Source organism: Heloderma suspectum, chromosome 4, assembly GCF_057233095.1.
Source record: "Heloderma suspectum isolate Gila_16-S chromosome 4, 16-S_ref, whole genome shotgun sequence".
Taxonomy (NCBI): Eukaryota; Metazoa; Chordata; class Lepidosauria; order Squamata; family Helodermatidae; genus Heloderma; species Heloderma suspectum.
This window is the reverse complement of record NC_139461.1, coordinates 50,924,263-50,947,074: the sequence shown is the minus strand read 5'-3', so window position 1 is coordinate 50,947,074 and position 22,812 is coordinate 50,924,263. Positions and strand designations below refer to the sequence as shown.

Genomic DNA, 22,812 nt, shown 5'->3' with positions numbered 1-22,812 from the left:
AATTGTAGGCCAAAACGTCTCAAGGGCATCTTGCCTACCTCTGACGTACAGCCATTGTTTTATTTGAATTCTTTAATTTAACAAATTTAACTTTCTAGAACATTTTCTTAAGTAATCTGCAACATTGTTGTATTTAGGTTTGCACATAATCTTTGAATGCATTGCATAAAATAAACAGTGATCCTATACATCGCAGGGGGGGAACTCAGACTCAGGGGTCAAATCCAGCCCCTCAGGGTGCCCCAGATAATCACGCCCCCTTCCCCTGCCCTGCACCTTTGAACAGTTTGCGGTTTGCCTTTGGCTCCGCCCCCCCCGGGCACTTCTCCAGAATTGAATTTGGCCTCGGGCTGAAAGGGGTTCCCCACTCCTGCTATATGTCTACTCAGAAGTAAGTTCCATTGATTTTAATGGGGCTTAATCCCAGGTAAGTGGGTATAGGATTGCAACCAAAGACCAGGATCTGAAGAGCGGCCTTAGACCTGCCCATGGGCTTCAGTATGCCCAGTAAGATTTGACCTTTTAGAAAACAATACCAACAGCATGCGAATGTCTCTTTGGTTCCAAAAGCTGTTTGTCATAGGATATTGCTGTTGAAAGACCATACATCCAAGCCCCCTCCAGTGTGGGAACCAAGCTGCCTTGTGCTTTGGATCCTGATCTAAGCAGAACTGTCTTGTCCGAAATCTGGAGAGTATCAGGTTAGGGAAGTGTGGATGGCACTCAAAATGTATTCTAAGCAAATATTAATATTTCACATACCATGGCAATACCTTGAACGTGTACTGAAAGTTGATGAACAAGTTAGCCTTGTACTCAAGACACTTTTAAAACTGACCAGATTTATCAACACATGACGAAAAAAGATGTTGTGTCCAAAGGTTTATTCGCCCCAGATGGCTTTATACAGTTCTACAGAGATCTTTGTCCTTACACCCCCATATACAAAGTGAGCATTGAAAACTGCAAGCACATGGAGACTGTGTGTTAACAGCATTAAAACAAAGAAGTAGGTGGCACAGACAAGAACAAAAGCGGCATTCTTCCCCCTGGAAGAGCAGACAAAAAAGGCACTTTCAGCAAACAACTGCTGAGCAGAATGCTTTTGAAGATTCTATAAAGCTGACCCCATACTATTGTAGCAAACATCTGTAACAAGCAAAATACAAAAAGGCACTACTGTGCAAACCGTTCTCACCTGCCCTCATCCAAAGGTCCAACCAAAAATAATAATAAGCCAATGAACTTGGCACGAGAAGGGTTTATTATTATATTATAATAAAGTGCATCATTGGGCTTAATACAATTTGAAAAACAAGCTACAGAACACATTGTAGCACATCCGTGTGTTCAATATCCTAAAAATCATGCACACACGCAGCAACTAGATTTAACCTTGGTAATTAACTGCACCAGAAGTATGGCTTGAACGACTCTTAACTTTCTGTACACGATATACATATTCTGAACAGCGGATGTATGAATTAGCAACAAAATAAGAGGTAGTGTTCTTTATATAAGGCAGAGTTGTTGATTCAGTGATTATGTGGTTGTGTGGCAAAGGTGTCATGGGATTTAAAGAAAAAACCGTTACACATCAAATCAGCTTTTGCATTATTTTCAAGTTAAGGTGAACATCCACAGTGTGACTAGGGGTTACAGTTTACTTCACTAAAGGCACAATCCTATGCAAGTTTAGACAGAAAAAAGTCCTGCAACTTCTAGCATGCCCCAGCTGGATGGGGCATGCTGGGAGCTGTAGGACTTTTTTCTGTCTAAACATGCATAGGATTACACCCTAAGTTTCCCCTCACCCCATCATAAAAAAACCCCTCTCAATCATTCCTGAAACACTCCCATTTTTTAAATATTATTTTGGTACGGCAAGCTTTCCTAGTTTTATTGCATTAAAATGTACAGAACAGTAATTTACATTTATCACTTTAAAAACCAGAACAGATTGCATACTGTTTCTAAGCCCAGACGGCAGAGTATATTTTCCAGGGCATAACATTATATGCCTATATAAAGAATCTGACAAACCAGATACCAAAAAGCTGCCCATACAAAAATGTGTTGTGTATTAGTAGCAAATATGTGATCTACAACAAGCCAGACGATAAACAAACATGATTGGTATCTACATATGTGATATTTAACCTTTGCATATTGGTAAATTATGATTTATATACAAGGACTCTAGGCATAACGTGACCTGGCTTTAACCAGAGCTTTTTATGTATTAATACACACACACACACACACACACACACACACACCTACCTCTCTCTCTCTCTCTCTCTCGGCTAGAGAACAGCCAAATCAAAGCAGCACTGATTATCCTTCCTATGCCAAAGGTTTATCCAGATTGGTTTATGTAAACATTCAAGTTTGCATCTTCTCACCTCCTGCTTTACAGCTACTATATGCTTTTGTACAATGTGTTCTGGACATGGTGATTGCCTTTGTTTTACACAAGCGTAAAGGAAGCTGGCAGTGTTTATATCCCTCCAACAGCAGTATATGCTACCTCAGCAACTTCAATTTCTGGCACAGAATTTTCATCAAATGGACCACTCCAAGATGATTCCCGATTCGCCTTTCCAGAACTGCAGGGACAGAACAATATACTTGTGATGCAAAGGCTGACTGGATGGGTTGTATCTATCTCATGGTCCTGATCTATGCAGTGTTTGGAAAGCTGGTTTAATCCCATTTATTGGACGCTTATATAGACACTTGTCCCTGAGATGTGACAGACCTGTTTGCTGGTCTTGGCTTGATCCAGGTTGAATTTGCAAGAGGAAGGGCTCCACTGACTTTTGGGGATCCTCCTTCACCCCACACCAAAGACCACACCATTTAGCAGGGGCCCCTAACTCTCAGAGTACTATTTTCAGGGGCTGGAAGGGCTGCCATGGGAAGGAGAGGGCAGGGAAGTCAACTTCCACCAGCATAGTTGATCTAGCTTAAATCTGAATCCAACTCGTTGTATTTTACATAAGGTCTCCACAGGTATCCACAGATACCTGCTTATCAGATTGGGCTGAGCTCTGATTTATTCACGTGTGATTTCTTTGGCAGATCCCTTACCTAAGAGGCATAACCCCCAAATACTCTACTTTTAACCCCAGTTTGGTGCAAGAACTCTTTGAAGAGGAGAAAAGAACAGTACACACATACAGTGGAGGCTGGTGGTTCCAATTTCGGTGGGGTTGTAAATTCATTCTGGGTTTCAGTCAGGACCAGCCAGAACTCTAAAGAAGCTATCCAAGGTGATGAGCCCTATCCCCAAATTAGGCTCAGCACCTTGGATAGCTCCTTTAGGGTTCTGGTTGGTTCCGACTGAAACACAGAAGGGATTCATAGCCCCACCAGAATTGGAGCCACCAGCCTCCATTGCACACATACAGCGCCTTGCGTAAGTATTCACACCCCTTTGGCTTTTCCACATTTGGCTGTGTTACAACCTGGAATTAAAATGGATTTAATTGGGATTTTTACCATTTGATTTACACAATATACTTAACATTTTGAAGGAGCAAAATATTTTTATTGTGGCACAAAAGTTAAGTAAAGAAAAACAAATTGGCTTTTGTTGGTTGCATAACTATTCACTCCCCTGCGTCAATACTTGGTAGAAGCACCTTTGACACAAATTACAGCTGTGAGACTTTTTTGGGTAAGTCTCTACCAGCTTTGTGCATCTGGATCCTACCATTTTTGCCCATTCTTCTTGGCAAATTGCTCAAGCTCTGTCTGGCTGGATGGGGACCGTTGATGAACAGCAATTTTCAAGTCTTGCCACAGATTCTCAATTGGATTGAGGCCTGGGCTTTGACTGGGCCATTCTAAGACATTCTGGTTCTTGTTCTGAAACCACTCCAGTGTAACTTTGCCTGTGTGTTTAGGGTCATTGTCCCGCTGGAAAGTGAACCTCTGCTCCAGTCCCAGGTCCCTTGCAGACTGAAACAGGTTTTCCTCCAGAATTGCCCTGTATTTGGTTCCATCCATCTTGCCCTCAACCCTGGCAAGTTTCCGAGTCCCTGCCAATGAAAAGCATCCCCACAACATGATGCTGCCACCACCATGCTTCACCGTGGGGATGGTGTTCTCAGGACAATGAGCACTGTTGGCTCTGCGCCACAAATAGCATTTTGCGGTAAGGCCAAAAAGTTCAGTTTTGGTCTCATCAGACCAGAGAACCTTTTCTCACATGTTTGCTCTGTCTCCCACATGCCTTTTGGCAAAATCCAAAAGGGATTTGATATGGATTTTTTTTCAGCACTGTCTTTCTTCTCGCCACTCTTCCATAAACCCCAGCTTTGTGGAGTGTCCGGGTGATAGTTGTCCCATGGACAGTTTTTCCCATCTCAGCTGTGGATCTCTCCAGCTCCTTCAGAGTTACCATTGGCCTCTTGGTTGCTTCTCTGACTAATGCCCTCCTTACCTGGTCACTGAGCTTTGGTGGACCCCCTTCTCTAGGCAGAGTAGCGGCTGTGCCATATTCTTTCCATTTTGTAATGATAGATTTAACAGTGCTCCAGGGGATGTTCATAGTTTGGGATATCTTTTTTATAACCCAACCCTGCTTGGTGCTTCTCCAGAACTTTATCCCAGACATTTTTGAGAGTTCCTTGATCTTCATGATGCTGTTTGTTTAGATATGCTGTCCAACAAACTCTGGGGCCTTCTAGAAACCGGTGTATTTAATCTGAGATCATGTGACACTTGAATTACACACAGGCGGACTCCATTTAACTAACTGTGTGACTAATTAAGGCAGTTGTGGCACCAGAGCTTATTTAGGGGTGTCACAGCAAAGGGGGTGAATACTTATGCAATCCAGACTGTTGCAGTTTTTTATTTGTAAATCATTTTGTAAAATATGTACATTCCCCCCCCCCCCCTTCGACATTATGGACTATTTTGGTAGATCTGTGACAAGAAATCCTAATTAAATCCATTTTAATTCCAGGTTGTAACCTGACAGCCAGCATTGTGTAGTGGCGAGGGTGTTGGACTGGGAGCCAGGAGATCCCGGTTCTAGTCCCCACTCGGCCATGGAAGCTCCCTGGGTGACTTTGGGCCAGTCACAGACTCTCAGCCCAACCCACCTCACAGGGTTGTTGTTGTTAAGGATAAAATGGAGAGGAACAGGAGGATAAGGTAAGCCGCCTTGGGTTTCTTGCAAGAGGAAAGAAGGGGGGGGGAATATAAATGCAATAACAACAACAAGAACAAGAACAACAAAATGTGGAAATGTAAAAGAGGGATGAACAGTTATGCAAGGCACTGTATACCATTATCTTTGCTGGATTACAAAAGGCACAACCTTCTGGAAACTATCTTTCAGCAAGACTCCTTGCAATGACCAGAAGTTTCCACAGCACAATGTCCCAGGAGACTGTGCTTTAAATCTCAAAGTGAAATACATTTCAGGGACTAACTTTAAAATAAACCACTGCATTTTTAATTTACCGGTTGTCTTCTTCCAGAGCTTCTTGATCTGCCTCTATTGCCGAGGATTCCACTTCTCCACTGCCCTCACTCTCCTGTCCCGACAATTTACGAGACTTCGTCTCCCCTAAATTTAAATCCCTGTAACAAAGTCAAGAAAGATGGACAACACAATATGTTTAAGCTAGAAAATAATTAAAAAGCACCTCAGCAAAAACTCCCTTTACAAGATTTTCCCAGATATATTTCAATCACTCTATTAATTTGAAGGCACAACCTGATACTAAGCAGGAATTTTCATTAATATTATATTAAATTCTTATGAATGTTTCAACATACTCTGGCTAATATGCACTGAAAGTCTGCTCATATTGCTGCTGAACAAGTGAACATTTTAGGAATTAGATAATCAAATACGAACACCATATTTAATTTTGTAGAACTAACAATTTATTTCCCTAGATTTAATGCCCACACCGACAATAAAACAAAAAGAGGTTACACCCTTACTGCATATTATTAAAGACTTTATCTTTCTGTTGCAGTTGCTCTTTGGAATTACCAACTCTGCTACTTCCACACCCCCTCTCAAAATAAGTTAAGGTTGCTGACATGAGCTGTTCATGGGTTGCTTTAAAAAGCCCCATGGATTTCTCTGCGCTCAAAAGGAACTTCCAATTTCCTTTTTCAACTGCAGTTCCTTCCATTGTGTAAGAGGTTACTCTAGAGTATCTCTTGGCTTTCAAAAGAGAATATTGAGGGAGCAGTTGCAGTAGAATGGGAAGCATTTGGAAATCCTGGGGTGCATGAAGTGATGTTCAGTGTTTGAGGGTTGTTGATCTGTGGACTATGGTAGTTTCAAGCACTTTCTTTCGACCTACCCAATCCTTTTCTCCATAGCATCTATGTACACTTCTTTTTCATGTAATAACTTTTTCAGAGCTTCCACCTCTTTTTGTTTCTCAGCGAGTTCCTTCTGCAGACGGTAGTTTGTTTCCTCCAGAGTCTCACAGAAAGCCTACGAAAGTAATTTAAAAGAATAGTTATGTAAGAAATGCAAAGGACTCGACACTGATTACATTCTTCTCCTATGCATGATTCCCTTACTGTAATACTTTTACGTTTTAGTATTCACATACCGCATAACGAAGCTTTGATTTCCTGACACTCAGGAACAGAACCACTCACTGATGTGCTTATCAAGCAGCCACAAGCTGCCATTTTTGTGTGTGAATGCTCTTGTGGATATTCTGTCCGGTGACAAGAGAATGGCTCACACAAAACCTATCTCAACCCACATTTCGGAAGATGTTCAGAATGACGAAGCAGTGATTTCAACATGCACCTGAGATTTGAGAAGCTCTCCACCACAGGCACAATGTACATCTTGTAGGAACTTCAGTATTTCACAGGCACATCAAAGTAGACATATGAATTTTCCCTACAGGGTCCAGGAAAATGCATGGGAGCCATTGTGCCATGAATTAAAAAAAGACTGCTTCTATTGCAGAATCTTGCAACAACAGCAGAATCGTCGAACACATACTTCCTCCTCCCATCCTAAAAAAGAGCAAATGTCTGGCTCAATGTGGCTTTTGAAATAGACCTGAAAATGCTGACATTTTCAACTAAAGCTTGAGAAAACAGAGAGAGCATAGGTGAGTCCCACTGTGATTACAGGAGGAAATTCCTATATTAAGATTACATCCTTTGTCCTTGACACATACATTATGGTCCTACCACCCCCCAGTATTTGACAAATCTCTCATCAGGCTCTGGCCATCACTACGGGTTTGCCCAGTCCCAGATGTCGTAAGTATTGCAAATATTGTGAAGCCCCCAAAAGGTATTCAATGTTTTAGATTTTATTGCAGAATTCTGGATCCCAAGGGCAGTATCCACTGTGACACCACAGTGGATGTAAATTATGCGGCACTAGCATAAACAACCTCTAGTGCAACACCAATCGTGCTTGCTGGCATGATGGGTTTTCCAGAAAAACTGTTGCGCCAGCAAGCACATTTGGAGTTGCGCACATTAGCGGTAGTGTTGCACTGAATACTGGCCCAAGATTGCACTGCTACACTAACAACACAATTCTATGTAAGCTTTCTGGGAAGTAAGTCCCACTGATTTCAGTGGGATGTATGTCCTAGTAAGTATGCTTAAGATGAAGCCTAATTGGTTGATTGTGGCATGTTTGAGTTTTTGTAAATGTGAGCCTGATGAAGTAAACAATTGTCTACGAAAGCTCATGGGACAATAAGCTAGTGGTAAAACATGCTGCAAAATAAGAAGAAATACAAAACACAGTACTAATAACACAGTACTGCTGCCTGCCATCCAGGTGTTAGTAGGAACAGTTGGACCTGGACTGGCAAGAAGTGAAGGCTGGGCCAAGGTAACACACTCTGAAACACTGCAATACTTTGTCCCCACTTATCTACTAGCTATGGCAAATGTAGAAAGTCTGATTCTACAGAAGGCCGAACAAATTTATCCCCAAGATACCATCTGCCAGTAGTCAATGGGTAAAATCCAACACGTCCTACTTAGAGTAGTCTAAGTAGTCAATTAGTCATTACTAACTTAAATCCCATTCATTTCAGTGGCTCTACTCTAAGTAGGGTTATGTTGGATTTTACCCAATGTATTTCCCCCTGCCCTCCACCACTTCTACACTTTTAGTGTACATAAGAAATTCTGCAGCTCAGAGTTCTCCTTGACATTGTGAAGCACAATGCAAACAAAATCGGTGGGTGTGGGAAATTACAAAGCACTGACTGAGAGCCTGCTCTTTCTTCTCTTAAGTGAAAGCTTGCAACTAACAATGGCAAATCTACATTTTATAATTTTTTGCTGACTTCAACAGCAAAAGAAACAATGTTGTTTGGCGGTGATCCTCATTTGGTATTGTAGCACGTTCAGTTAACCATGCATTGACAAGGGCTGGTTCAGACATAATGCTCCCAGCTGTGGAACCATTTCAACTATGCCAGCATTTGTGACAGCCAGAATTAGCAGGAACTAAAATACATCAGTGACATTTTATTTTTAGTTTCTGAATTTGCACAAGTTCACATGTGCAAAAATGCACAAATTCCCACAAAATGCGCAAATCACCCCCCAATGCACATTTTCACACTTTGGCCTATGGGGGAAATGCACATCTTTGGCTGGGTTTTTAATTTTTTTGCATATTTTTCTATGACAAAATTTGTGCAACATTCTCGAAGGTTAGAAAAATGGTCTGCAACTCTGCAGAATCTGCCTGACGGGGGGCAAGCCTGTCCGCTGTGGAACTGGTAGGTCAGATTCATAAAAACCTGAACTCATTTGGTTCTGTTGCGGATTTCTCTGACATCCCTACTTACTACTTCCCCATTCTCTTCCCACCCCCACCTTCCCAGTCTTTAGTGATCTCCACTTTATTGCTGGCTTCTTGCACTTTGGCTGTTGTTTGTGTTAATGTACAGTCCATAGATTATTCATTTGATACCTTTTTTCCCCTGTGTGGCAGACACGTATATTTAATTGCTATGGTAAATAAAGAACAAGCATTTGCTGCTGCACCTGAAAGAGAATAGATGTCTATCCTGTTATAAAGACATCACAGAACAAATTGCAAATGTAACAGTGGAGTTAAAAGTATTTTGTTCTAATAACAAAATTACTATGTTACACTTACCCTGCTCTCCTCAAGGCTATCAAATGGTCCTGGCGGATCATCCAGACAAAGAAACTCCCTCACTGCAAGGCTTTCAAAGAATGGGGAAAAAAAAGAAGATGTTGGCATCCAAAACACAACAGCCTAAAGTCACAGTGGGAAGAAACGCAAAGTGCAATGTTTCTCTGGAAAGGAGCATGTTGCATCAGCAGGAACCCAACGTTAGCGCAATGGAGAATGAGCACTTCATAAAGAAACCCTGGAAATGAGCAGAAATGGTTCAGGACAGGTCAGTGGAGGTCTCTTCTGTGAGCTCCATGGACCTGCCCCATTCTGGAAATGAGCATTTCTGCTTGTTTCAGGTTGCTTGAAGAACTGCTAACTCCCCATCACATTAACAGTGGGTCCTGCTGGTGCACGGGCAGCATAGGATATTGCCCAATAATTAGTTAATAGGCATAAAGGTTTTCCATACAAGTTTCACTCTTGTCCAGTGTGAATACGTGCCTATTATTAAGAGTGAAACTGTTTGAAAAGAAAGACAGGTCAAGGTAAATAATTCAATTATACCATATTTTTAAATTTTGATTTTTTAGTAAGAGTACAACACAAATCTGAATTTATCCCCACGCACCCCAAAAAGAGACAAACTAGGCAAAGGTCAAAGAATGGATAACTAATCCCATATGTCCATGGAGACTTTGGACTTGTACTTCTCAAATAGCAGATTCTTCCCCACTGTATGGGGAATGTCAAAAGCAGCTTGGGATACATGAAGGACTTGCTCTCCAAAAGAAAAAAAAATGGCCTAACATTCCACAGGGCTTACCTAAAGCACCTGTTTGGGTAAGAGTTGCTTTAAGTGTGCCCAGTGGGATCCCACCCATGGTCTAACTCAGGGGTGCACAACCTTTTCAGCCAGGAAGGCTGCATGTGATGCTGGCTTGGGGGCTGCGCGTGTACAGAGAGAGGCACTCCACGCACATGCACACATCCCGGTAATCCCAATGCAGCTTGCCCTTTCTTCACTGCTAGCCACAGCAGGAAAAGAGAGATCTATCTGAAAATCTCTGGGGGAGGCAGTGGAGAGCACAGGTGGTGGGGAAAAAGGGAGTAGAGGGGTGGCAGGGCACCCATGGGGGGCAGCAATAAAGGCCTTCAGGGGCGACATGTGACTCATGAGTTGTGCACCCCTGAACTAACTGAATACATAATAATAATTGTGCCAAATCTATGAGTCTCTTTCTGAAACAACACCTTACTGTACACCAAACTTCTAAACAACCCATGTGCTTATTAAACAGGGGTCAATGAAGACTGTTTCAAGGCAAGTAGGGAGGCTTTTATAAATGGATCAAGAATGACAGTTGATGTGCCACAAATGACTTACCCTTATCTGTCAGGGATGCTCTGACTTGGATTCCTGCATTCAGCAGGGGGTTGGACTCGAAGGTCTTGTAGGCCCCTTCCAACCCTACTATTCTGTGATTCTAGTATATACTGACTGAAGGGTTAGTAAGTTACTTTTCTGAACTTGTTTGCAAGTACTGAACCTACGGGGGTACACAACACTTTTCTTTCCTGGTTTTTCTCAAGCCATGTATTACAGCAGCAAGTAACCCACAGGGTTACTCCTAAATTGCCAGCGTCAAGCATGCCAAGTCTACCTGTTTTCCAACATACGTCTGACTACTAGAAGTTGTCTGTCTCATTTGGGTACAAGTATACCCAAACAGGCCAAACAGGCCAGGCAGTGAGGCTGCTGTTTGAAACGCAGTCAAAATAGAGGTGATTCCTGCATTTCATTGTGAAATGACTCCCTCTCAGTTCTACCACATGCCAGAACACGCCTTCTTTTGGGGGGAAACAATGTTTTAAAATTTTATTTTAAAAGCAAAATAGCTCCTTTTTTTCAAAGAACAAGAACAGGCCACGGTGTGCTGAGAGTTCTGGAACTGTGGGGGGAGGTCCTGAATGTACTGAGCTCCCCACGTGGCATTCCACCCTGCAGCTGCAGAGTCCGCACTGAACACAACGAAAAGTAGTCAGCAAGTTACTCTAGCACAGCCTTCCCGAACCTGGTGCCCTGCAGATGTTTTGGTGGATTCCCACTATGCTGGCAGGGGGCTCTAGGAGTTGTGGCCCAACACATCTGGAGGGAAACAGGTTGGGGAAAGCAGTTTCATCATCACCACCACCACCACCACCACCAAATTTGTAGGATCCCAGGGGTGTCAGTTTGCAGTGGCTGAGAATATATAATTTTTTTTCCTACCCATACCATTTAGTCAGTCAAACAAGCGATCTAGAAAATAGAAAGTAATGCTCCTTTGCTTCAACTGACAGCCATATCAGCTGACCCTTTCCAATCATAGTTATATTACAGTGGACCTTTTGTTCATGGCAGAACTGCTGTTTTGCAAAGATATGGGATGAGGTGGCAAAAGGCCAACCCGGCTTATGACATGAGAGCGCTGCCGCTCACCACTGTCCTCATCACCCTTGATTTCCTTTGCCCTGCAACACATTTAGAGCGAACTACTGAGTTTAAGGACAGTTCTGATAATGCTAAGCTACAAAATGTGTGTTTTAAGTGACTAATGTTGTAAAGCTCTTTCGTGGGAGGAGGACGATAAAAAGCATAGCCATTAGAGCCAAGCATTTCTTTGAAGCTGTTTATGCATCAGTTGGTCTACTTTGTAACAAAGTCAGATAGCCTCGTCTGCAGTGCAGCTTTTGGTTGTTCCAATAACCACAACCACATATACTATGTATCTGAGAAGCAACGTTTTTCATTGACTAGAAAAAATGTTTTTCATTTACTAGAACTCCCCCCACTTCACATGTATGCTTTTGTAAACTGTACCACAGTCACATTTAAGAATGAGCTGCAAATGTAAGTTTATAAATGGAAACTCCTTGATCAGAGGCAGTATACCTCCGAATATCAGATGCTGGGGAGAGCGCTTGCCCTCATGCCCTGATTGAGAGCTGCTTAGAAAGGATTAGCTGCCTACTGTTGGAAACAGGATGCTGGTCTGATCCATCCAGGCTCCTGTAATTAATGTGATGTTTAATGCATAGCCATTATGATTAGGGCTGCAATACTAAATGCACTTGTGTTAAAGTCTTCTGGAGAAGTGCATTTTGGACTTCATTTCAGAGACTTCAAGAGAGCAATAGCAATATTGGCCTTCCTTTCTCCCTTTAAAACCACAACGGGATGCTTGTGAAGGAGAGAATTCTCCTTTAATATATGGGTTTGGAAAGAGTGAAAACTATGAAAAGCTGTTTAAACACAATCTACTCTGCATGACTTTAGTTCTGCTATACTAAGATGGGAAATACCGATAGCAGCAGGAAGTATGCGTCTTGCACAGAAAGTTGCAACTAGAACAGTGGGAAAAACACATACGTGCATTTGCCTTTCTAATCTATGCATGTCAACAACAGCAGAGAAGTGAATCCCATTTTTAGACTGGGATAGGGTGGAGCTACAGCTGATTCTTGCCCAACTTGTGAGGAGAAAAAACTAATGATCCAGGCATCTGCTTTACAGGTTTAACACCTTTCTCCAGCCTCCGCATCATCCAAGCATGTCTATCCATAAGCAGAGGGGAGTGGCCTTAGCTTGAATTAAATCTCTTTAAACCTCCAGTACACAGCTTGTGCCATGTGCATTTTGATATGTATTGTTGAACTCGCCTCTCTATGGAAAAAAATAATCATTTACGTGAGGATAGGGATGTACGGATTTTGTTAAATCAGTTCAGTCAGTGTTTCATGGATTGCCGGACATCCTTTGTTCTGTCATCTGCTCATTGACAGAACTGGATTTTTTGTAGGAGAATGTCATCCTACTTGTGCTAATTCACATGTGCACTAATGCACTAATCCACATTAATGCGCATTAGCGCTAATGCATATTAGTTAATGCGAGTTTTCCGCAAATCTCGGTTGGTGTTTTTTTCTTCTTCGTATTTTTGTACAACTGAATTTCCATACAATTCCCAGAAAGTTAAAAAAAAAAACTTTCTGCAAGTCTGTGAAATCTGCCTGACTTGGAAAAAGCCAGTCTGCTGCAGAAACCATGGGGCGGATTCATTGAAATCCAAACTCTTTGAATCCATTGCAGATTTCTCTGACATACTTAGATGAGGACAGTACTCTAGGTAGAAAGATTATGTACAGTTTTAAAATGTTCTTGTCTTTCTAAACCAGGGAAGTGGAACCTCAGACCCAGGGGCTAAATATGGCCCTCTGGGGTTTCCCCAATAGCCATGGTCCCTTCCCCAGCTCTTCCCCTTGACCACTGATTGCTGGGTGGTTTCCCAGCTTTTTTGCAGCATTTTCCCCATTCCAAAAGGTTGAAATGCTTCTCCTAAGGCTTAGCTTCTGGCAGTAAGAGCTTTAAGCTAAAATATGCTGCTATTTTGACCATGCCCCATTTGCCTTCAGCCCTACCTACCAACCGGAATATGGCCCCTGAGAACTTCTCTAAAATGGAATTCGGCTTTCGGGCTGAAAGAGGTTCCCCACCCCAGTTCTAAATCATGGCATCAATGCCTACTTCTTCAACTGATGTTATTGCTACTCAGGTGACTCTGTACTGCAGGAGTGCAGAACCACTCAGCCTGCAGCCAAGTTCCATTTCAGAGAAGCTTTCAGGGCCAAAAGTGGCTGGGGGAAAGAAGCGTGGCAGGTTGGGTGCTGCATCCCTGCTATACTGTGATTGCATCACTCTGTAATCCTACACACACTTACCTGGGAGTAAGACCCACTGGACTCAAGGGGACCTAGTTCAGAATAGACACGCATAGGGATGTGTGGTAAAGGCCTTCTCATTAAGGTCAATGACATTATATTTAGTAACATGCAGCATAGAGGCAGGATTTCATCTGACCAGGATTTTTTTTTTTTAAATGAACAACTGGGAATAATTGGAATTGAAAGCAAACATGGTTAAAGGGGAAATAATCAACATATTGAGGTACAATATAAAATGGAGAACCTCACTAACAAAATCCTGTCTGACATACTGTCAACAGAGGTGGCTTACACAGTCCTGCATAGTCAGCACGTGTCACTACTTGGCATACAGACCAGGGAGAAAACATGAAGGGGAGCATTTATTCTGGCATAAGAAGCATGGGTTGTCCTGACAAGAATTTGGAAACACTATATGAGCTCATTAGCAATGCAGTCATCCATCGGTGTCAATGTTCGTTTTCTCTTTGAAAACCTGGCAAGATTGTTGTTTTAATTCTGTTTGCAGTCTGCCCAGAGAACGGTTGTTATTGGATGGATTTAAAGTATCATAAATAAATAAATAAACAAATAAATAAATGATTCATTGTGTCCCAGATATTTTAGTTCCTACTAAAAGAAATCAAAGAATCCACACACACAAAAAATCTCAACACAATCAAGTAAAAACTCCAAGCTGAATCTTGCTCTACAACAGGAGTGGGAAACACGTGGCCCCAACTTGATATCGTTAAAAAACAATTTTCCCTTAAATAAATGGCATCTGTAGTGACTATGGAGCCCCAAGGGGGTTAAAACTAGCTTGTTTATGCTAATTTTGATGCTTTCGGTGCTCTGTGGCTGCTACAGATGCTGTTTTTAATTTAACAAATTGGCCTGCAGTGTAAGTTTGTGCACACGCAGCCCATGGACAAAAATGGACCCCAGATCTCCTGCAGTTGCCCACCTCTGCCCTACAACATATTCTGGGAAAGTTGTTACTTAGGATTATATCCAGCGTTGGTCCTACTTAGAGAAGACCCATTGAAATGGATGGGACTTACATTAGACAATTTAGTGTAATGTTGGATACAACCTTTTGACCAGCCTTACCCAACCTGGTGCCTTCTAGGTGTGTTGGACTACAGCTTCTAGCATGCTGCAGGTTGGGAGTTGTAATCCAACACATCTGGAGGGCACCAGGTTGGGGAAGGCTGCTTTAGACCTACCAGTGCAGCAAAAGGGCTGTAATTTGTGGCATTTTTCAAATGTGCTATCGAATGACACAAATCTCTAAAAGGACAAATGGTCAAAAAATTCATACATAACGGAGTTGATAGAAAATAAGGTACCTGCCAAGGGGACTCCACTTCTGTCACTACTTTGTTGCTATTCCACTGAAGCATACAGCAGGAAAGGCAAAGACATATGATTCCCTGACAACTTCTTGATGTATTGTGAAATATTCACTACTTGCATCTTCCACCCCCAAGCAGGATTCCACTATAATTACCCACCCCTTAACCAGCTACCGTTAACAAAAATAAGCTCACTGAAACAGAACATTGCGGCCTCAGGGTTTACATCTCAGATTCAATGTACCGCCTAGCAGCAAACTTCTCAGAACATACATAGTTCAGGATTGTGCAATATACCAGAAATTTTACTATACGTGAAAAACACATGGTTTAGAATGAAATGCCAAGGACTCAAAGTATAATATATCACAAATATAGGACAGGATGGAAGGCATTCCATTCAAATCTACATTCTAGAGTTTCATAACCAAAGTACTCACTACCAAAAAAACAAATGGCAGCTATTTCCATCTCTTCCAACTCAAACGTACATCCCTGCCTTCCTTCACCCCTTTCTCTGCCTCAAAATTACAGTAAAAGCCTTTAGACAGCTTGCCACCCTGTTCTCTGCAATCCTGAATAGAACCGAGCATTTTGAAATATTTTTCCACACCTTCTCTCAAAACTGCTTTTGCAATTTTGCAGCTTGAACAGACTTGCCTTGTTGTCATTTAGGACAACTTAACTTCCTACACTTTCAAATTCTTCATACGTAGAAATGAATGCCGTTATTCACAGTCAAATTCTGGAAAATCAGTACAATTTAGAATGATGGACAGCAGAGCTCAAACCAATAAAATGATCCAACACCTAAAAGGCACTTATTATTTTGTTAGAATATTAAGAAGATTACAGATGGTGAAGATCACATACCAGTTAGCAATATCTTTGTGAGCTACTAAATTCTGTAGGAATGCTTGGAGTCCCAGCTGTCTATCTTCCAGGAAGTCAGGATTGTAATTATCCTTGAACCAGCGTTTTGGTGGAAGTGCCAATCGAAAACCAGGAAACATCTCTTTCAGCTAAAAAAGTTGTGATAGTAAGAAATGACACGTTCCTTAGATAATACAGCACTAAGATTTGTTACGGAGAAACTCAGCCTGCTGGCTTTTGTACACATGTAATTTGGATCTTGTATTTGTTTTGGCATCACTCTAACATTTTGCCTAGTATGTCTAATAAGTATTTTGTTCTAGGTAATGCTGCATGGGCAAGAGTCTCATGGCAGCTAGAATCAAGAGGATCCTGATGGTAGCACACTAGGCTGACTGCCTTTTTTGTAACTGGAGTTCCTGACCTCTATGGCCTCTACCCTAATTGAGTTAAGAGGAGCTTACTTTCTGCAGAATGCAAAGTATGTGAACTATGGATAAATACGAAATGCCCTCCTGGCCTCCAAGTCACCACCTTAGTCAGGCAACAGACGAGAGCATGTTTAAATTAGCCAGTCTAAAGCTTTGGTGGGAAACATGGCCCGAAACATGGCCCAATCCTGAAGCATCCTCGCCCTACCATAGGTAAGCAGGCTAGAGTACCACCTGGGTACCCTGAGTGGCATCTTTTGTTTTTGGAACCTCCACCTAATTATCTCTTGGAAGCCTGGCTTTGGTAATGCTTAGTCAGCCAGCTTTAACTCAGTCAAGAACCTCTGGAGGGTTCCTATTCAGTCCCTGCAGCCAAGCTATTGTACTCTTTCTTTTAACTTCATCCTGAGAACAGCCAGAATTGTTGCCCTGGTGTTCTATGACTGCCCTTGAATCTGATCACTCGGCTCTATTCGGTTGCGTGGCCCAGAGCAGGCACTCTGGTATGCAGCTCCAAGATCCACCAAAGTTTTGCTTGGTATCTGTCCCCCACAATTGCTTCCTAGTACTCAGTCTCTCCGCTGGTGTCAAGCCCACATTTACTGGGCCAGAATTCCTTTCTCCTTGCTTGTACCACTTTGCTGCCTTGTACAGCTGGATCCATTGTCATGTTTACCCAGATAGAGCTTCACCCTCAGTGAAATGACCACTGCTGCATTCTGAATGGATATTTCGGCAGAGTTTCTCTTTCACACACATGCACAGGTTGCCCAGTTGCTTGTCATAAAGGGTACTGGAAGGGGACCTCCACTTTATGTGTACCCGCATTTGTGGGACTGTGAATCTCTGTGACCTACAGAGATCTCTTGGACCTACAGTCTCACAGTGGGGTAATGGGGCTGTTAACGGTGTGGACTTTAAGTTGGGGTTTTTCGGCTGTAAACCTAGGGCACTGTGCTGTGTTTCAGGATTCTGAGCCCAGTGCAACCCCATACTCAGCTAGCTTCTCTCCCTTGCCTCCTTTTCTTAAGTTCCCTTGCCTCTGTCTGTATTTGTTATTTTTTCTGGAGTAGTCGTGGTCCAAGAAGAGACCTTGCTCTAGGGCATCCCATTCCAAATTGTTTTTGAACTTCTGTCTACACTTCACGGGGCTCCTAATAATGGCTTAGCCAGCTGGAGGGTCCCCCAAACCTCCAGAGTAGATTTGGAGTGCATGCAAGGGGCTACAGGGTGGAGGACATGGAAATCCCATTCCACCAGCGGTATCTGTCCCACAGGCACAACAAGGAAGTTGAATCCAATCCCCAAACTTTAACCTGCAACATTAATAACTGGACATGTTGGCCTGTTGAAACTTGTATACCTTGTCATTCAGCCTGGAAAAGTCTGTATACCTTCTGAAAACAACCCAGTTTTCTTCTGGATTTCTCTTAACAAGGATTTTGTAAACCTGTTAAACAAAAACAAAACCTATTAAAGCAGCTGCAATAAATAGTGTGAGCAGCACAGCCTAGTCATATTTCACTGTAATTATTGGAAAGCCGACATAACCATTCTTTGTTTGAGGAAAGGAACAACTGTTATCCAAGCTTGCCAGTGTTTACCCAAGTTTGAAAAATAGACAACTGTTCCACGCAAGTCTGCAACTGGCATAGTCTTTACCAGTGTGGTTTTTGCTACCCTCAGGATAAACAAATTCATGTAATTCAGACTTCTAATTTTTTAAAAGATGCTTTTGCAAACGTAGCGGCTTTCTGGTAGTTACCCAAAGTTCCACCCACTAGCAGTTGATACCGCTGCTGCAACAGAATGAGCGGGAGCGCAGCAGCAGAGCAGTGGCAGATACTGCCCTCTGTGATTAAATGATTTGGTCCTAGTTTTGAAGGGAAAAAAGCACAACTCACAGTGAATTTTGCCCTCTCTTCCATCACCTCATAGCCTAGTATTGTAGGTGTGGCAGGCCGGTCTTCCCAGCTCCCAGAGTTTGTGTTCTGCTCAGTATCCTCTGATGGTTGACTGCAGTATTCCATAGATGTGTTCATACCTATAAATTTAGTCCGAACATGTGGACTATTACAAGGAGATGAGGTAGCACCAATCTCATCAGGGACACTCATCTTTTTAAAAGTACTGTTTGAAGAGTCCTCCAGCTGCTCCTTTGAAGAATCTGAACATGTTGAAATGCTCCCAAGAGATGATCTTCTTTGGTTTCTATTTGTGGTAAAACTAGTAGAACTTCCTATAGGAATGGGAACAGGAACATACGGGGTAGCCATCCTTCATTAGAAAGCTTAAGCAAGTTGATCCTTCTTGACTGTAGAATTTAAGCAACTCTCTTGTGTTCACTTTTCCTTCAGTTATCTGGAAATGGAAGGAAGTAGGGTTTAACTGTATTTTGATATGCCTATAATGATATTCTTTAAAACATTGAGATTTCCTCTCCATGTCCAAATTTGGCAACAATAAAGAACGTAATCATTTCATATAGAAATGGAAGTTGAATAAAGATTCTACAAATCCAGAATATCAGATTTCATAACAGAGAAGCACAACGTTATAAAACTTTAATACTAGTTTATTTTAAAATATATTTGAATAGCACATGCAGAGAGCAACAACTACCAGAATAGTCATTTTGATAAGATGTTGAGAAAAAAAGTGTGCTCGTTTTAAATGTGTTGACTATCTGTTATATTAAAGTTTAATATGGCTTTCTAAGGGAGCAATCCTATGCGGACAGACGGCTGCCTTCGAACTCGGAGGCAACCGCCTATCCAATGCACAGAAGGAGTGCGGAGGGGATCCTCTCCTCTGTGCTCCAGCTGCTAGACGGCCGATTTCAACTGTCTAGCCACACAACATCGGAGTGTGGGGTGGAGGGCAGACGACACATATGAAGTGTTGTACTGGCACTTACGAACTCCCCGCCCCCAGGAACTCCCCCTGTCTCTCCACTCCGCATTGCTCTTCTGAGCATGGGGACGATCCACACCGCCTATGAGGCGGCAGGGGTGGGGAGGCGGTTCCTAGAAACTGACCAATCCTATGGCCATCTAACCACGGTCTAGCATCCATGGGATTGTGCCCTAACACACATTTCACTGTAAGAATCATTATTCCATCCAGTGCGGAGAAAACACAATTATGTTTGAGTTTTTAAAAGAATATCAGAACCGATGTAATTTTATCTATGCCTTGAGGTTCAGGCTCTTTGGAATAACTAAATGTTATATTCATGTTAAATAAGAACATACAAAGAGTCATGCTATATCAGACCCAAAGCCTACCTAGTCCAGCATTCTGTTCACATAGAGGCCAACCAGATGCCTGTGGGAAGCCCACAAGTAGGACGTAAGTGCAATAGCACCGCTGTAAGTGCAATAGCACCCTCCCATTTGTGTTCCCCAGCAACTGGTATTCAGAGGCATGCTGCTTCTGATACTGGAGGTAATATATATAACCATCAGGACTAGGAGCCATTAATGAATATGATCCATAGCAACATTAGAGAAGAGACAAAGAAGAAAAAAGCAACCACCTTGATGTTCTTCTCCAAAGTGATTACCATCTGACGTACATACTATACAAGGACTGGATTCCAGGATCTCTGAATCATCAGATGCTATTAAAGCAGCATCAATTATACCACCCCAAACTTCCTACCTAGAACCAGAAACATCCATAATTCAACGACATGGCTGACAAATCAAATCACTTGGAGTGTCACTTTATATTTGTCCCAACTCAAGAGAGCTGTTTGCACATAATGATAAGCCATAGTTCTGGGAAAACCCTGGCTTACCATTTACCATTTGCAAGGAGTGGTTAAATGAACCATAGACCCTGTGCCCATGATTTCTTTGGCATTACGTATGAACCGGGAACTGTGGCTTCTCTCTCCCACAATAAACCAGAGTCATAAGCCATGGTTTGTTATTGGCTTACGATTCTGGCTTGTCGGGGGAGAGACAAGCCAACGTTCCCAGTTTGCACGTAGCGCTAAACAAATCAAGGATAGAAGGTCTGTGGTTTGTTTAGCTGCTCCCACTTGCCGCGGGAGCAATCACACAGCATGCGTGAGAATGCTCATAAAAATAATCCCCTGGAACCTGTGTAAACCCCCAGAACCATGGCTTATCATTATGCCCAAACTGGGCCATTGGGTCAAGAACATTAACAGCAGCAGAGAGGAATTATTATCTGCACTCAGGGAAACTAGAGTTCCTAGCCTTGAAGCAGGTGGTCACAGCCAAGTTCTGGGACTATTTCTATTATGCACCAGCTATTTTTTAAAACTCAGTTTTGTTTTATCTGTGATCCATTATTTGGCTCTAAGGCCAGACCTTACTATAAAACTTGATCTTTGATTTTCTAGTCTATAGTAACTACTGCTAGAAGTCTATTAACTACTACAAGGTAATTTCAGTACTTTGGAATCACTTATCAATAAAATAAACAACATAATTCTGCTGAGCAGGGAAGATGATACATGTACACAAAGAAAACAGCCATTTGGATCTTGCCCACATTTTTCAAGAGCTGGAGAAATGAAGCAACTAGGCTGTTAGCACAGTGATAACCCTACCCTAATCACAAAAGCTTAGAGAAAATCATCTTGGTTAAAACAATGTATACAAATTGCCAGTTGTAGAATGAACAAAAAAGATGAAACAGTAAAATGCAAAAAAAAAAAATTGCTTGTGCCCAACCACAAAAAGCTTGACCACATAGAACTTCTCATGAAGCCTGAAACACCTCTCATAATTGTTAGGGTTATCTTTAAACACCCCTGCCCATTCCTATCCCCAAGTCAAAGAACCACCAATTCAGAACCGACATTGCAGCAGGGCAGCAAGTCAGTGAGAATTGCAGATGTCACTAGAAAAGAAAACAGAAGTAGTGATGTACCAAACCACGTTAGCTGATGTTACCTCACATGCTCACATTTTTTTTTTTTAAACTCCAGGTTGTTGTTTTTGAAAAAAATTCTTGGAAAGTCTTCATATGATGATATTACAGCTTAGTATCAAAACATGGAACTCATGGGGTGGGAAGGAGGAGAGAGACATCAGGACAAGTGGGGAAGTGACAGGTAACTATCAATTCCAGAAGAGCTGCCCCATTCGTCTGTTACGGGGGTGGGGGTGGGAGAGGAAGGATAGAGGGAAGACAGAAAAGGAGTCACACAGCAGGTGGGGTAGGGAGTAAGAAGGAAAAGTTTGGTGGCACCTTAGAAGACTAACAAATGTATTAGGGCATAAGCTTTCAAGGACTAAAAGCCCACTTCATCAGATACATGAAATGTTACGCTAGACTGGAAAATATATACACAGCTACAGATATCTATACAACTATAAGGGAAGGTGTAAACAATAGGGCCAAAGGGCAAGAAATTCAAGAGGCTCAAGTCTTGGACTGCCACAGCGGAATCTCCTCTATTTCATGGCTTCCTACTTTTGTAACCCGCCCTGGGAACATTTTTTTTAAGACCTCTCCATGCCCATGCCTGTTTCCTGGGGAACATTCCATGCGCCCGATGAAGCTCTAGAGCACGAAAGTTAGCCGCCCTTTCAGCCTTAAGGTGTCACAAACTCCTAATGTTTTCGTTTTGGACGTGGCGATCATTTCTTCCTCGGAAGGGAGCCGATCCTCCCTTCCCAGGGGCAGGGAGGATTACTCTGCCAACTCGCGGCGAGGGAAGACGGGAGATCGCGAAGGGATTAGGGGGGAAGGGGCTGGAACGCTGTTCCCCCACAAGCCCCATCCCCACAGAAGCCCCTCGGGATTTCTCTGGGGCACAGCCAAAGCATGCGCCCCCGCCAGCCCAGACACGGGATCCGTGTCCGGCTCCGCAGCCCGCAGGGACCCCCCTCCTCTCCCTCCGGGCACCTGTTCGCCTCCAGCCCGTCTTTCTGCCCCCCGCACGGATCATCGCCGCTGCCGCCCAAGTAGCCTCGACTCCTGTTCTGCCACCCGAGGGGGCCCCGCGGCGGGCGGGCGGGCGGAGAGGAGGAGGGGGCAGCGGCGGCGCAAGCCGGGGGCGGCGCATACCTGTGGCGGGGAGGGCTGCCTCGCCGCTGCAGGCAGAGTCGCCGAGCCTGGCCAGGGCTCGCCGCCGGTTCGCCAGCCCGTCTCGACTACACCTCCCGAGATGCATCCCGGCCGGGCCTGCCCTGGCAAGCGCGCCGTCCTTTTGAAACTTCAAGCCCCAGCAGGCAGCGCGGCGCAGGCTGACCGTGATTCGGCGTATTCTGGTCACAGCGCCTGGGGCCTGGGC

At 43.1% G+C, this 22,812-nt stretch overlaps 1 protein-coding gene across 2 annotated transcripts; it reads right to left on the bottom strand.

Moving 5' to 3' along the window:
* Window positions 1-871: 871 nt before the first annotated feature.
* On the bottom strand, window positions 872-22,792 carry SNX16 (sorting nexin 16). Of its 2 annotated transcripts, XR_014790082.1 has the most exons (9): window positions 22,587-22,705; window positions 18,440-18,896; window positions 17,899-17,985; window positions 16,105-16,253; window positions 9,149-9,218; window positions 6,342-6,478; window positions 5,482-5,601; window positions 2,406-2,609; window positions 872-1,049 (listed from the first exon to the last, which is right to left on the bottom strand). XR_014790082.1 is itself a non-coding variant. In XM_084849226.1 (8 exons), exons 2-8 carry the CDS (start codon window positions 18,809-18,811, stop codon window positions 2,501-2,503), a joined length of 1,044 nt encoding a protein of 347 aa, XP_084705352.1. In that variant the 5' UTR covers window positions 18,812-18,896; window positions 22,587-22,792; the 3' UTR covers window positions 1,798-2,500. The 2 variants fall into 2 exon arrangements, 1 of the variants encoding a protein (XP_084705352.1); XM_084849226.1 differs by lacking the exon at window positions 872-1,049 and having other exon boundaries at window positions 1,798-2,609; window positions 22,587-22,792.
* Between the last annotated feature and the right edge of the window lie 20 nt (window positions 22,793-22,812).

Bases quoted from the DNA above. Each gene is read 5' to 3' on its own strand.
- SNX16 (XM_084849226.1), bottom strand. From the start codon at position 18,811: ATGGCTACCCCGTATGTTCCTGTTCCCATTCCTATAGGAAGTTCTACT. The intron at 17,986-18,439 runs GTGAGTTGTGCT...TTTGTTTAACAG, and splicing joins AAGAGAGGGCAAAATTCACT to GTTTACAAAATCCTTGTTAA. The intron at 2,610-5,481 runs GTAAATTAAAAA...CTGTCCCTGCAG, and splicing joins GCTCTGGAAGAAGACAACCG to TTCTGGAAAGGCGAATCGGG.